The 14,762-nt window shown below is 38.2% G+C and overlaps 1 protein-coding gene across 3 annotated transcripts in view; it reads left to right on the forward strand.

The window, feature by feature from the left end:
- Positions 1 to 14,762, forward strand: part of LOC150101351 (methionine synthase-like) — an 815,136-nt gene that overhangs the window by 70,069 nt on the left and 730,305 nt on the right. For all 3 annotated transcript variants that reach the window (XM_090400909.1, XM_090400910.1, XM_090400911.1), the window contains exon 5: positions 12,112 to 12,201. In XM_090400909.1, the coding sequence (XP_090257035.1) occupies positions 12,112 to 12,201 (90 nt within the window). The remainder of the gene's footprint in view (positions 1 to 12,111; positions 12,202 to 14,762) is intronic.

Below are 14,762 nucleotides of genomic sequence, written 5' to 3' on the forward strand. Positions count from 1 at the left end.
GGATGAAATACTCCAATAAAGTGTTCATTGAACAATTCCACTATGTCCTCTGCATCAGTCACTCTATTCCCATTTGTATTCCACAATTTCATTCTTCCACATTCATTTCTCCTCCTACTAGCCACATAGCTAAAAATTCCCTAGGATTTTCTCTGGATCTTAGGGCCAATCTCCTCTCATATTCCAGTTTCGCTTTCCTCACCACACTAATCACTCTTCTTGCCTGTGTCTTATATTCTTCATGCATCCTCTCTTCACCTGTCTCCTTATATCTCTTCGATAGCCTCTTTTTTTGCATGCAATTCCTGTTTAATATTGTTTGTCATCCACTTTACTCCAAATTGTGTCCTCTTCTTCACTCATGGTATACAACTTACCATTGCTACTAACAAATATTCTTTCACAATTTCCCACGCACTAATGATATCCCGGCCTTCCAATTCCTCCCTCCATGAAACTTCCCGAAGTTGACGTCTAAGACTATTATAATCACCTGCATTATAATTCCACATAAGTTCCCACCGCTTTGATACTCCTGCATGTCTTTTCATTTTCCAAGTCACCATATGGTCACTCTCTCCAACTGGTGGGAGAGATGTCATCTCAGTTATTATCAACTCTTCTGATGCTATAACCAAATCCAAAACTCTTGAACCTCTTGTTCCCTCTGTTACATGTTGCCTAAGATATTTGTCCCTCGAGAATTCTAGAAATTCCATTCCCCTATTGCTACATGCATCTTCCTCTCTCCAATTTATACTACTGTAGTTAAAATCTCTTGCACTTGCCAAACTTAGCTGTCTAAACATATAGAATATGTTCGAAATGATTGTCAGACATACAGAAATATTTTGGGAAAATTTAGAGAAAAGAGCAAAGCTAATAATAATGGCAAATATCTGTTGGATTTCTGCTCAGGACAGAAATCCAACAGATATTTGGATTTCTGTTGGAAACATGGAACATGGTGTTATTACTAACACCATGTTCCAACCTAAAAATGTGCACAAATTCACATGGAGAGAAGAGGCAAGGAATAAGAAGAGTCTCATTGACTATGTTATTGTTGTTAGTGATGTTTTCTAACTGGTGCAGGTCACCAGAGTGTACAGAGGATTTGAAATTGCAAGTGATCACTATATAGTCTTGATAAGGATAAAATTGAATTTTATATTGAAAAGAATAACATGTAAGAAAGTTTTAAAGCGAATAAAAGTTGAGCAGCTCTCAGATGAATTGTAGACTAAAATACCCAAAGATTATTGAAGAAAAAATGAAAGAGTTTGAGAACAGGAATCAAACCTTGGATATTCAGTGGCAGGCCTTGAAGAAAGTCCTGATTGATTCACCTAGAGAGGCATATGGTGAAGTTGTCAGCAAGGATAGAAAAATTAGAACTCCCTGGTGGACACAGGAAGTTAAACAGGCAGTGAAGGAAAAGAAGAAAGCATATCATATGTTCCTGGCAAATAAGTCAGCTTGTGCTCTTAGAGAATACAGAGACAAATGCAAGAATGCTAAACACTGTGTAAAACTAGCTAAACAAAAGTGATGGGAGGACTTTGGCAAGAATATAGAAAATAAATATCAAGAAGGTGGCAAAATATTCTGGAGGTTGTTGAAGAAGCTTAGGAATGGAGGAAAGTGTGCTGTAAAAGGAGTTAGAGATGATAAAGGTAACATGAAAACAGAAGAAAAAGATATCCTTGAAGTATGGAGTAATTACTTTGAAAAACTGCTAAATGTAACAAGCAGTGATGACAGCACAGTGGTAAAAAACATGGACCAGGCATGTAGTCAGGAATACATATCCATACTTGAACTAGAAAAAGCTATCAAAGGCTTGAAATGTGGAAAGGCAGCAGGAGTAGATGATATTCGACCAGAAATGCTGAAGTATGGTGGTATAAAAGTCTTACAGTGGCTGCACTGCATAGTTCAGAAAGCCTGGACAGAGAAACAAATTCCTGATGATTGGAATAGAGCTCTCATAGTACCCATATATAAAAAAGGAAATGAAAATTGTGAGAATTACAGAGGTATTTCCCTACTGAGTGTTCCTGGCAAGATCTATGCAAGTATACTTGAAAAACGATTGGGAAGAATTGTGGAAGAAAACCTGGGTGAAGAACAAGCTGGATTCAGGCCAAATAGAGGCTGTCAGGATCAGATCTTCATTTTATGACAAATAGCCGTGAAAGCATGGTAATATAACAAAGATCTGTATTTAAGTTTTGTCGATTTGGAAAAGGCATATGACAAGGTGCCAAGAGAGAAGCTATTCAATACGCTACAGTTATATGGTATCAATGGGGCATTATATCCAGCAATACTTAGTCTTCATTTGAGTTGTAAGTCAGCAGTTAGAATTGAAGTACAGGAAGATGGTTTAATGTGAGACAAGGATGGTGTGAGAGAAGGATGTACATTATCCCCTCTGTTATTCATCATCTATATGGATCACATTATGAAGGAAAGTGGTATTAAACATGATATCAAAATTGGAAATGTTAATGTCAGCTCTTTGCTTTATGCGGACGATGTTATAGTTCTAAATATCCCCTACAAGTCTACAAGATTCTCTGACTAAATTGAATAACTCTTGTAATAGGTATGGTATGAAGGTCAGCAATAAAAAGACAAAGACAATGAAAATAGGCAGAATCATTGAAAATGTCAACTGTGTTGTGAATGGAGAACCTGTGGAAGAAGTAAAACATTTCAGCTACTTAGGCACGATTTTTAGTGAAGATGGGAAATTAAATATAGAAATAGACAACAGAATCAGCAAAGCTGGTATGGTGGGAAGTCAACTGAATAAATTCACATGGAATAATATTGAAATTAGTCGAAACACTAAATTAGCTGTATACAAGACAGTGTTCAAACCAATTTTAACTTATGGATCTGATAGCTGGGTCAGAAGTAAAACACTTGACCAAAGACTAGAGACCGCAGATATGAGAATCCTGAGAAAGATTATCGGTGTTGAACAGATGCCATCAATGGCAATATCATATTAAAAACGAGGATATTAGGATAGAACTTGACATTGTCAGCGTCCAGGAATGCGTTAGCGGAGCTAATCTCAGGTGGTATGGTCACTTAAACAGAATGGGAAAAGAAAGATTAGCAAAACAAGTGTTCTCTGCTAGGTTGGCAGCAAAACAACACAGAGGAAGACCAAGATTTAGGTAGATTGATACCGTACAAAGTGCCTTAGATGATAGAAATATAAGATCTGATAATGTTGGAGTCTTGACAAGTAACAGACTAATTTGGAGGAAAATTGTAGATAGGAAGTTAGTAATGATGTAATTTTTTTCATGTAGTACTATCATATCCTGTACACCCCTTCAGGGTACATGGCAGGAATTTGATGATGATGATGATGATGATGATGTGTCAAATCACCAACCAGTTGGTGAGATTGACCATGAGGTGATTACCTGGGTGGTTGCCAGCAGTGTGAGGACCTCTGTAAGAAAAAGGTATATGTGGAACTACAAGGGAGTGATTATGAAGAGCTCAGGAGACAGCTTGCAGGTGTAGCATGGAATGAGGAGTTAGCTGGAAAAGAGATCAGTGCATCTTAGGGGATTTTCAAAAACTATCTAGTAGATGCAATGTCCAAATGTATTGCAAGGGTGAGAAGGTTAAATAAGGTAGGTGTGAAATGAATGAATAAAGAGATTAAGCTTGCTATACAGAGAAAAAAGGGCATTATGGACTCAGCATAAGAGAAGTGGAAATAACCAATTCCATGAGAATTACAAAGACCAGTCAAGGCTGGTGACTTGGTTGGTGAGGGTAGCTAAAGAGAGGTATGAACAGCAGTTAGCTAATGAAGCCAAAAAGAATCCTAGGGAGTTCTTTCGATATGTAGCCAGCAAAAGAAAGAATCATTATGGAAGTATGACATTGATTGGAGAAAATGGTGTAAAGACACCTTTTTCAGAAGGTATGGTGGTGATACTTAATGAGCACTTCATAAAGGTCTTTCAATCTTGTGAATATGACTTCATGGGGAGATTGAATGCAGTTGATGATGGGGAAGAGAGACTGACAATAAGTGAGCAAGAGGTGTATGGGGAGTTGAGTAAACTAGATGTAAATCTGTTGGACTTGATAATATATCACTGAGTATTCTGAAGGAATGTGCCAGTGAGTTGATGCCGGCCTTGACATATTTTTTTAATACGAATCTTGCACTCAGTCGAGTTCCTAAGGAGTGGAAGGAGGGCAAGGTTGTGCTACTTCATAAAGGAAGTGATAGAACTCAAGCATGAAACTATAGGCCTATTTTTGTGTCAGGTGTTATAGTTAAGTTGTTGGAGAAGCTTGTGAGAACTAGGATCCAGAATTGGGTTGACAACAATGGTATTATCTTTGATTGACAGCATGAATTTACTAAAGGGAGGTTATGTTTTAGTAATTTACTTAGTTATTACAATGAGGTGACTGCTTCCATGGACAGAGGTGAAGGATACACAGTAATATACTTAGATTTTGCAAACGCATTTGATAGATTACTGCGTGATAAGTTGATAGTCAAACTGGAATGGATGGAGCTGGATATTAGATTGGTGCATTGGATTAGAGACTGGCTATCTGATAGGTATGAACAAGTTGTGTATGGGGGAGCGATATCCAGGAAAAGGAAAGTTACTAGTGGTGTGCCTGAGGGGGTCTGTTTTAGGGCCATTGCTGTTTAGCATGTATATTAATGATATTGGTGAAGATTTGGATGGAGATATTCAGTTGTTTGCAGTTGATGCAAAGTTGGGACGAACCATGAAGAGTAGAGAGGATGGTGCGGCCTTACAAGAAGATTTGAATAAATTGAGTGATTGGGAATGGGGGATATGAGTTCAATGTTGCAAAATGTAAGGTTTTAAAATTTGGAAAACAAAAATGAGATGCAGAATTTATGCTTGGTGAGGATATATTGTTGGAGGTGGAGGAAATGAGATCTGGGGATGATAGTGGATAATGATCTTAAATTTAGGGGACTAATAGCCAAAATTGTGAAGACAACACAAAGGCCTCTGGGAATGATGCAGAGGAAACTGATTTGTAGAAGTAGGGAGATTCTTTTCCATTGTATAAGGCTTTGATTAGGCCACACATGGACTATTGTACCCAGATTTGGTCACCTGGTTTTCAGAAGGATGAAGAGATGTTGGAGAGGGTCCAGAAGTGACTGATGAAGGTAGTTTCTGACCTCTGGAATGTCGAGTATGAGGAAAGATTTAGAAGATGCAACTTGCAGAGTCTTGTGGACAGGAGGAGGAGGAGGGGAGATATGATAGAGACCTACATGTTTTTAAGGCATTGTTATAGGATCAATGCTGGAGAGGTTCTACAGAAAATAGTGGGAGATCAGGGGAGAACCAGAGGTCATCCCTGGAAGCTGAATAAGGAGAGTGTGAGTAGGGGAAATGAGAAGCTGGTTTTTTTTCATGCAGAGTTGTGAATGCCTTGCCTGAGAGTGTGGTGTCTGCAGAGACTTTGGGTGTGTTTAAATCATGGTATGATGGGCTGTGTGTTTGATAAAAGGACCTCCTAGATGAGTCTTTGACTCCATGGGGTCTTGGGTAATAACAATAATATTCTACTTTTTAAATCTTAGTAAATTTAACTTTTAAGCCTTATTGTTAAGAAAGGGTCTGCTCCATTACCAAAAATCACTTAGTGTTATTTTTTATATTGCAACTTTTATTAGAGAATTTTCTTTGAGTAAAAACTGGCCCAAAGAACACACAATTTACAAAAATAGTAAACAGTGCAAATAAGATTAACCAATGCTTTTTTTTTTTGGGACAGTATGCACCAGTATGTTGTACCAGCACCTTTATTAACAGTAACACATAGGATGTGGTATTGTTTCAAGTTTTAATTTTTTCTTTTAGCAGTAAATGCATACCAGAACCTGTTGTTTTACACAACAAGTGCTGTGGTTAATTTTACCCCATCATAAGTACTAATCAGGTTAGTACTTTTAGTACCTCAAAAATGTCATTTTACTTTGCCATGACTGGCCATTGAGCTTAAAATGAAGGAGAAGATGAGATGAGAAGAATTTTTTCCTGTTGTATTGTGCACATCTTAGTAAGAAGATGGAATAGCATTACAGACATACATGACAGAAGAATTACCAATTCTTCTGTCATATTCTTCATTTTACCGCATTGGCGGGCCTTGCGTGCGATGGAATCTCTGTAGATGATAATAATTCTTGTAGAAAGGCTTATACGTTACTAATTATATGAAGAACCAAAGGCTTATACGTTGGTTATACATGATTACTAAATAACTTAAGAAATTCACCAGCTGTAGTTATCGAGACAACTGAATTGTCTGACCTTCCTAAAAGGCTGCCAGGATAATCAAGTAATCCCAAATTGTTTGAAATTTAAGCATTGTTTCTTTTCACAGAAAGCTCTCCGAATCTATAAACAAAGCTATTCTGGCACTAGAAGAAGAGCTTTCCAACACGCTAAATCATGAACTTTGGTCAATTCTACGTGACGTCTTGTGCACAGTGGCAGATAAAGAATTTGAAAAAATACGGAGCTGGCATATCAAGAAATTTGATAAACTAAAAAAGAACTCGACCTCCGAACCAAAACTATCCACCAACACTGTAGTCAACCTTTCTTCAGTTAATTTGAAGCCTGAAGCACTCAACGCTCTTTCACGTGGCCACAATTTTGTCATTGCTCCTAGAAAAATATTGGCCGAGGAAATAATCATCCAGATTGAATGCGGGATCTGCCACCTTCCAAACCACATCACCAACAATATTAGACTGGATGTAGCCTGTGTTCTCACCAAAGCAAGACCACCAAAAACCAACATATCCAATAGTGAATATAAGGCTCTACAGGAAATGAAGAAAAACAAAGAAATAGTAATCACCAAAGGCAGATAAGGGGAACGGCACCTTGCTACTGAACCAAACTGACTACACTGGTAAGTTTAAGGCTTTATTATTAGATCGGGCTACTTACCTCCCTATTGAATACAACACTACCAACTCACAAATTAGAAAACTTTATAGACTCCTTAAGAAGGTCACTTCTTGGCCTGTGGAAGTTACTAATAAATTAAAACTGTTTAACTCTAGACCCCCCCCCCCCCATATATACGGGCTTCCAAAAATACATAATAAAATTGCCATTACATCCCATAGTGGACGGCATTGATTCCCACACATACAAATTAGCTAAACATTTAGCCAAAGCACTCACACACTATACTGGCTGCACACCATTACACATAAAAAACTCAGCCCACTTCAAAGCCAGTGTAGAAAACCTTACACTCCAACATACTGACATAATGGTCAGCTTTAACGTCTTCTCTTTATTCACAAATGTCTCACTCAAGGAAACCTTAGAGCTAATCCAAGCTAAATTTCCTCCTGATATCTCAGCCCTATTTCAGTTCACAATGAACTCAGGCTATTTTGTTTGGCAGGGAAAATTCTACAAACAGATAGAGGGGACAGCCATGGTTTCACCACTTTCCCCACCATTGGCCAACTTCTTTATGGAGACTTTTGAAGAGAAAGTCTTAAACTCTGCCTCACAAAAACCTACCACATGGCTTCACTATGTTGATGATGTGTTCACTATTTGGCCACATGGCTCTGATACACTCCTCTGCTTCTTAACACACTTAAACAACCAACACCACAGAATCAAGTTCACCCTGGAAAAGGAGAAAAACAATAGCCTCCCTTTCCTAGACACACTAGTCACCCGCCAGCCTGATGGAACCTCGGTTTTTCTCAGTTTATAGAAAACCCACCCATACAGGCAGATATATTCACCAATAATCTCTTCCCCCCCCCTCACAACAATATGGAGTTATTAAGACACTATACAACATGGCTAAACTAATCTGTTCAAATGACAATGAACTAAATCACATCCTTAACACTTTCTCTGCCAATGGCTACCCCCCCCCCCCCCCAGAAAATCCAAAAAATACTAAAACCAGTAAACCACAACCTCCTCTCCCTTCACAACAAAGATTACTCTAAATCCATCAGCATTCCCTACATCCAGGGCACCTCAAAAAAAATTACCAAAATCTTAAAAAAATATGACTTAACCTCCTGTTACAGACCATACAGAAAATTGGCATCCCTTATCCACTCCACTAAAGACCAACCACTTCTCCTAGACCTACCTGGTGTATACCAGGTCCCTTGCAGCTGTAAACTGTCTTACTTTGGCCAAACAGGCAGGACAGCGAATATCAGAATTTCAGAACACAAGGACTACATCACAGAGTGTACAGCCACTCTGGGCTGGCAGACCATGCTCTGGATACACGTCACAGAATATGGTGGAAGAAAGCCACAACAATACACTGCAGCAAGTTCAAATTTGAAAGACTATTCATGGAATAGTCTTAGGACTAATGGAATACCTCAGCCCTAAGAAACATGCCAAACCTCAACAAATTTGGATGCATGAGACTGCCCCAAATTTGGGAGATGTACATCATGAGAACTTCAGCCCAATGGACAAGAATACCTAATATAGCCTGCTAGGGGGCACCATCAGGACTTTAGGAAAAACAGTAGTTTCATTGCTTCTTCCTCATTTGCTGTTTGTAGTGCCTGCGTGCACGTGTCTTTACCTTAAGTTCCCATGAAGATGGCAGCATGACATTGCCGAAATATTGGAAATATATATTAAAGTTTAATTTAATTTATATTCTAGTATACGTTGTGAATTTCCTTATGTTATTAGTAATCATGTATAACCAATGTATAAGCCTTTCTACAAGATGTTACAAGTCAGAGGGACTATTTTTAGATCTAACAAAGACTAACTAATGGCTATAAAACACTCGTAACTTCTCCAGGTATGGCTGCATTAATTGAAAAATTTGGGAGGTAGTTGTCTTAAGATCAACTTCAACCAAACAACTGTAAAAACTATACAACCTTAGAGGGTGTCAAATTAGGTCTATAGGTCTTTTGTTCATTTGAATTTTTTCCTGTACTCGTTGTCACGTGTACTGTAACAGGTAGTTTTGCTCTGAAGATGCTGGTTTATAATTTAGGAAAGTATATGCCAGTTGAGTCTCCATAGCTCAGTCAGTATAGACAAAGCCCTTTGGTTGGAAATACCTATGTTCGATTCCTGTCAGTGACACGAGGAACCTTTATCTGGTCTCTTTCGATGAAAGGTGAGTTATCTGGTCTCATACGGAGGTAGGAAGTTTTTTTCACCCGGAAACTCAGGTTTTTCGTCCCCTAGAACAGGCAAACTGGCCCCCGTGAACACACATGGATTACAGTCATGAATATGTCCCATATGCTGGTCCTGAGTCCAGATAAAATTGCGGGATTGGGGAAAGCAATGGTGAACTAATCTGTAAAAATCTCACCAGAAACACTTTGTGGGCAATTCTTACAAAATCACCTAGGGTCAAAATCAACTGAAAGGAGAAGAACCAGACCATATGCCAGTTAATAAATATCTTTGTGCAAGTTATTGTTTTTGGTGTTGTAATACCGATGCCTTTGGTGATGTAATATTCATAAATGAATAAGGTCTGGTGCCTAAGCTTATCTTAAAAGGTTAAGAAATTACTTCATTTTTAATTAGGAAAAATCAAGGAAAACCAACAACTTATCATAAGTGACTTAAGACCAGATGCCTCATCCAGCTTACTCTGAAGCCTACAACATTGACAAAACTATTATTAACAAGGCTAATTGTAGAAAGCTTGTTGCATTCGCTAGCAGCAATCATGCCTTCTTGTATGTTTCAAAATCCATTGGATATATTTTCTGTTCATCTGTGCATCCACATCTATCTCACCTGGATGGCAGTATTGCATCATCAACTAAAGATAAAGCTGATCTGCTGGAATATTTCTTGAACATTGTATCGCAAGCCTCTTTCTGCCAAAAAGACATCAGAATAATCTTGAGCAATCTGGATACCAAAAAAGGCTTCTGATCTTGTTTCATCAGGATCAAGAGAGGTGCTTCTGAACTAACACCCGTTGTTTATCATCTCTGCTTTATATTTGAATATGTATAGAAAGACTTAGGTGTTGTTGATGATTCATAATAATGTTTTATGGTATAAATAAAAACCTTAAAACATTTTTACAATATAAATTCCGCGCGGTTAGCCTAGTGGCTTTGCGCTTCGCAACCATATGCCTGGGGAAAGTGTCTGGGTTCGATTCCCGTTGGCGACATGAGGAGCTTAAGGATCTTCTTCAGCCATAGCCAAGTTAGCTGGTCTTGGGCGTGGACAGCAGGGTTCCCCCCCCCCCCCCGTTTATCTGGGATTTTTCATCCTGCAATCATGCAAACTGGCCCCGTGAACACACACAGATCTACAGCCATAAATACTTAACCCCTCATGAGGGGGCTCAACTTGCCCCAATAGGGATGAGGGAGAAAAGGGAGGAAACTCCATATGAATAAACTATAAATATGGTACATATATGATATAGGCCATATAAACTGTTATGGTATAAACTGTAAAACATTATGAATCTACATTATATTATACTTGGCTGACATCCACCCCACATCATGGAAACAAACCTATTTACAGCTAATTCCAAAAAATAAAAAATAAAAATAAATAAATGATAATTGGAAATGGAAAATGTCATTAACAGTTATCTTTTTCAAAACCTGGAGAATTCTCAACTGATTAGTGTCTACCAATATGGATTTTGCCAATCAAGATTCACAGTAGCTCCCCTTGTCTATATCATCCACGTATGGACATGTATCATGAAAAGGTTTTGAGAAAGCTGTTGCACTTGGTATATCTGAGGTATTTGATAGAGTTTGGCACTGAGGATTTATCACCATCTGCTTTCTTCCCTTTGTGGATTGCCAGTTTTTCTCAGTTTATTCACTGCATGTAATGGTGTTCTCTTCTCAGATATTTTGACTGATCCATCTGTTTCTTGGGACTCTGTTATGTCACTCACACTCTTCCTCATATACATAAATGACATTTCCTCACTGACTTCAAACCCTACTTATCAGTTTTGCTGATTCCCAAACATACCAAGCTTGAAGGTCATCTACAGTAAGTGTCCTAGATTCTGGTCTCCACCATCCTTCAGTGGGGTGATAACATATAACATTCAAGACTAGATCTCTCTTCTCAGATAACTCCCTCCTGGCCTTTCCTGGTGCAAAACTCACTTCTAATAGCATCAAAGGATGCTCTAGAAAGTGATGAAAAAAATTATGAAAGTTGAAATAAATGAAAGTTGAGTGAAATGCTCATGACTTAATTTTTCATCTAACCATCCGCTTAATCTGCCCAAGTCTCAAATCTTCTCAACCTTGAAATACCACTCTCATATTTGGGTGGTGTACTAAAACCTCTCAAAAAATTCTTGATGTTCTTTAGAAGGGACTAATTTGGCTGAGTGATAATCCCTCTTTCACAGACGTTAGTTTCTACACGGTTTCTGCATTGTGTCTTTTTTACAGATATTTCTATAGATGCAAGTTGAGCAAAACTGGCATCCCTTATATCTCCATTTTTGCTAACTCTATAATAACATGAACATCAGCTACTCAACATCCTTTTATAGTTGGACTGCTGACTCAGTGAACCTAATATTTCCATTCATCTTTCAGATGAAATTTCTCAGATTTCTAGATGAAAACAGCGATTAAGCTATAGGAGCTTGTTTAACTGCACAGTACCCCAACTGACATGAGTTATCATCTTGTTGCACCATGATTTTCTGTTTGTTTACACCAGAACAGAATACAGTTTGGGCACCTAAATCCCAGATTACCAGCCCATTCTCTTTGGTTCAGAAACCATGTAGATACTTTCTAATAATTTGTACCACAAGAACGTGAGGATCGCACATTAGTCAGAAGCAACAATCAGTTCTCCACATTCCTTAAAAGACTTTTTCTAGCTTTGACCCTGAAACAATCCCATTGAAAATTACTTATGATGATAATTTTATATTAAGTAAATGAAATAAATCCTGTAATGTTTTTCAATCCTAAAGAAAATTTTAAATTAATTATTATTAGTCATTAATTCATTTTATATTGTTTATTTCCTGTTGTTTTTATAGGCATACCTTTCAGCTGGAGCAGATTTTGTTGAAACTAACACTTTCAATAGTACTAGAATTTCACAGTCAGACTATTCTACTGGTCATTTGGTAAGTTATATTTTGGGATGGTTATTTTTGATCATTGTTCTTTCTGTAATTTAGGAATCAAACAATGATGATTTGGTTACATAGATAATTAGTGCTTAATTTCTTACTTTCTGAATTAATCTCATCCCATAACAAACAGACACAAAAAATCATTAATATCTATAAGGTTTCGTTAACATTATTGTGATCCAGCTTTTTATATTGTTATGATATATGGCATGTGCATTACAGATTTTGATTTCAAAATTTTTCATCATGTCACCATTGAAGAAATGGTTATGATCATTTTGACAAAATAATCATTGTTATCTAATGCTGTCTAATCTAAATGTGAGAACCACATTTATATTAATTATCAAGTAGTTACAGAATGTGTGTCTTAGGCATTACAAAAGTTAGTGTTATAGAACAAGCATGTGCACATTGATACCATTTACAACCTTTGTAATGTTGAGACTAGTTGTATAGTCCAATTACATTTGTATTTCTGTGAATTTGTGATATGGAGAAAGAACATTATCATTGTGCCATGCTTTCATTAGACAATTTTGCTATTATTGTATAGTTTATAGCAAAATCCCAGCATTGATTTATAACAAGAAGGGTAAAATAAATTTATGTATGTTTTAGTTATCATTCTTAAGAAAAGAAAAAAAGTGAATAGAACATTAATTATTATTATATTCAGGATTTCATGGAGTCACAAGACTCATCATGTAAGACCCATCTTTAACAACGTAAAGTTTGTCATACAACACCTTAAACTCATTTACTATTTGGACTGTCACTAAGCTGTCAGGAAATGCATTCTATGGTACAGTCATCCTACATGCAAAAAGAGGCCCACTTCACATCTTGTTGCTCACCATTCCCATTCACAACTTCCAAGGATGGTCCCTTGTACTTGCCCCTCCATGTGGGGCACCTGTTCATGGTGGAGTGATCCTCCCAGTGATGATACTGGCCCTTTTCATTCTTTCTCTTTGCTTTTCTCCCCATATTCTTTGCTCTACTTCTCCTGAGTCTTTTTCACTATCCTTTTTCCAGATTACCATCACTGGGATCCAATGCCCTGCTGCCATGTTTGCCATGCGATGCGAACTGTGGACATCCGGAAAGGGGGGGGGGGATCCTGGTAGTCTTGCACTACTTTGGCTGCTGCTTCAGCAAGAATGGCGTTCCTGGATGGCCCATCCAGGAACAAAGCCCACTAGCCGATTGATCCTGGATGGCCCATTCAGGATCAATCGGCTAGTGGGCTTGAATGCAAGGGTCAATGGTGTTGCAGTAAGTCTCTCACCCCATGATCCGGAGTCGGAATCCTTGACCTGCTGCAGTGCCGGTATAGCATCCAGGGTAGCCCTGGCATTCCACTGCTGAGTGCAGTCTTTGCTTGCCGGGTAGTGGGCGTCCACATGTGGCTCCGTGGTGGGTGGGGAGCTCTGCTGTCGAACTAAAAACTCCTTAAATATGAATCCTTCATCCTCAAACTTTTCAGGGACCCTAACAAAGTCCCAACCAAGTACTGATACTATAGATACAGCATATGGAAACAGAAGCAAGAAACAAAAGATATCGGATACTAACATAAATGTACCAACCTTTTTAATTATTCATGCAACAGGTGAAAAACCAATTGGGAAAATGTCACCCTTCTTTATCCAAAAAGGTTTAGAAGGACTGGCAGGACCTCCCAAAACTGTCAAGAAATTGCGTTCTGGTAATATCCTTGTGGAAACGATGTGTAATCAACATTCCGATTAATTATTGAGAGCAATGACAATGGGTGGAATACAAATTGCAGTAACACCTCACAGAACACTCAATTCCAGTAGAGGAGTGATATCAGAATGGGATCTCCTTGATGTTCCTGATGAGGAGAAATATTCAGAGCTTAAAGATCAAGGAGTGACGGGTGTGCGGCGCATCCTGATACATAGGGATTGTTGCCTGGTCTCAACCAAGAACATCATCCTTACTTTTGATTCACCTAGGCCTCCGACATCTGTAAAAGCAGGGTATCTCAGCTGTCCTGTTAGAATATACATCCCTAATCTGTTGAGATGCTTTAAATGTCAAAGATATGGTCATGCTCAAACTGCCTGTCATGGTTCTACTACCTGTGCCTGATGTGGTAGTAAAGAACGTCATAATAAATCTTGCTGTGAAAAAAAAGATAAACGTGTCAACTGTCAGGGAGTAGTATCATGCACGAGAGTATCCAGCATACTCTCGTGCATGTCAGAAATGGAAAGATGAAAAAGAGATACAAAAAATTAAAACAGAACAAAACATAACATATCAGGATGCAAAAAGAAAGCTGGCAACCATTACACCTGTTCTACGATCCTCTTATGCTGAAAAAGTAAGAATTAAACAAGTGCCGAGAGCAATTCAAACATGTATGTCTATTCCACCATTTGATAATTTCACCATACCTGAACTTTACGATCACAAGTGCTTCTCTGTTGAGCACATTAATCACAAGACCTATGGCCTTACTCCAGAGACAACTTCAAAAATGATCCCATTCGATGAAAACTCACCTGTCAAAAAAATTA

The sequence above is a fragment of the Typopeltis vanoorti genome, chromosome 11, assembly GCF_054136105.1.
Source record: "Typopeltis vanoorti isolate ZY-2024b chromosome 11, IOZ_Tvanoo_1.0, whole genome shotgun sequence".
Classification (NCBI taxonomy): Eukaryota; Metazoa; Arthropoda; class Arachnida; order Uropygi; family Thelyphonidae; genus Typopeltis; species Typopeltis vanoorti.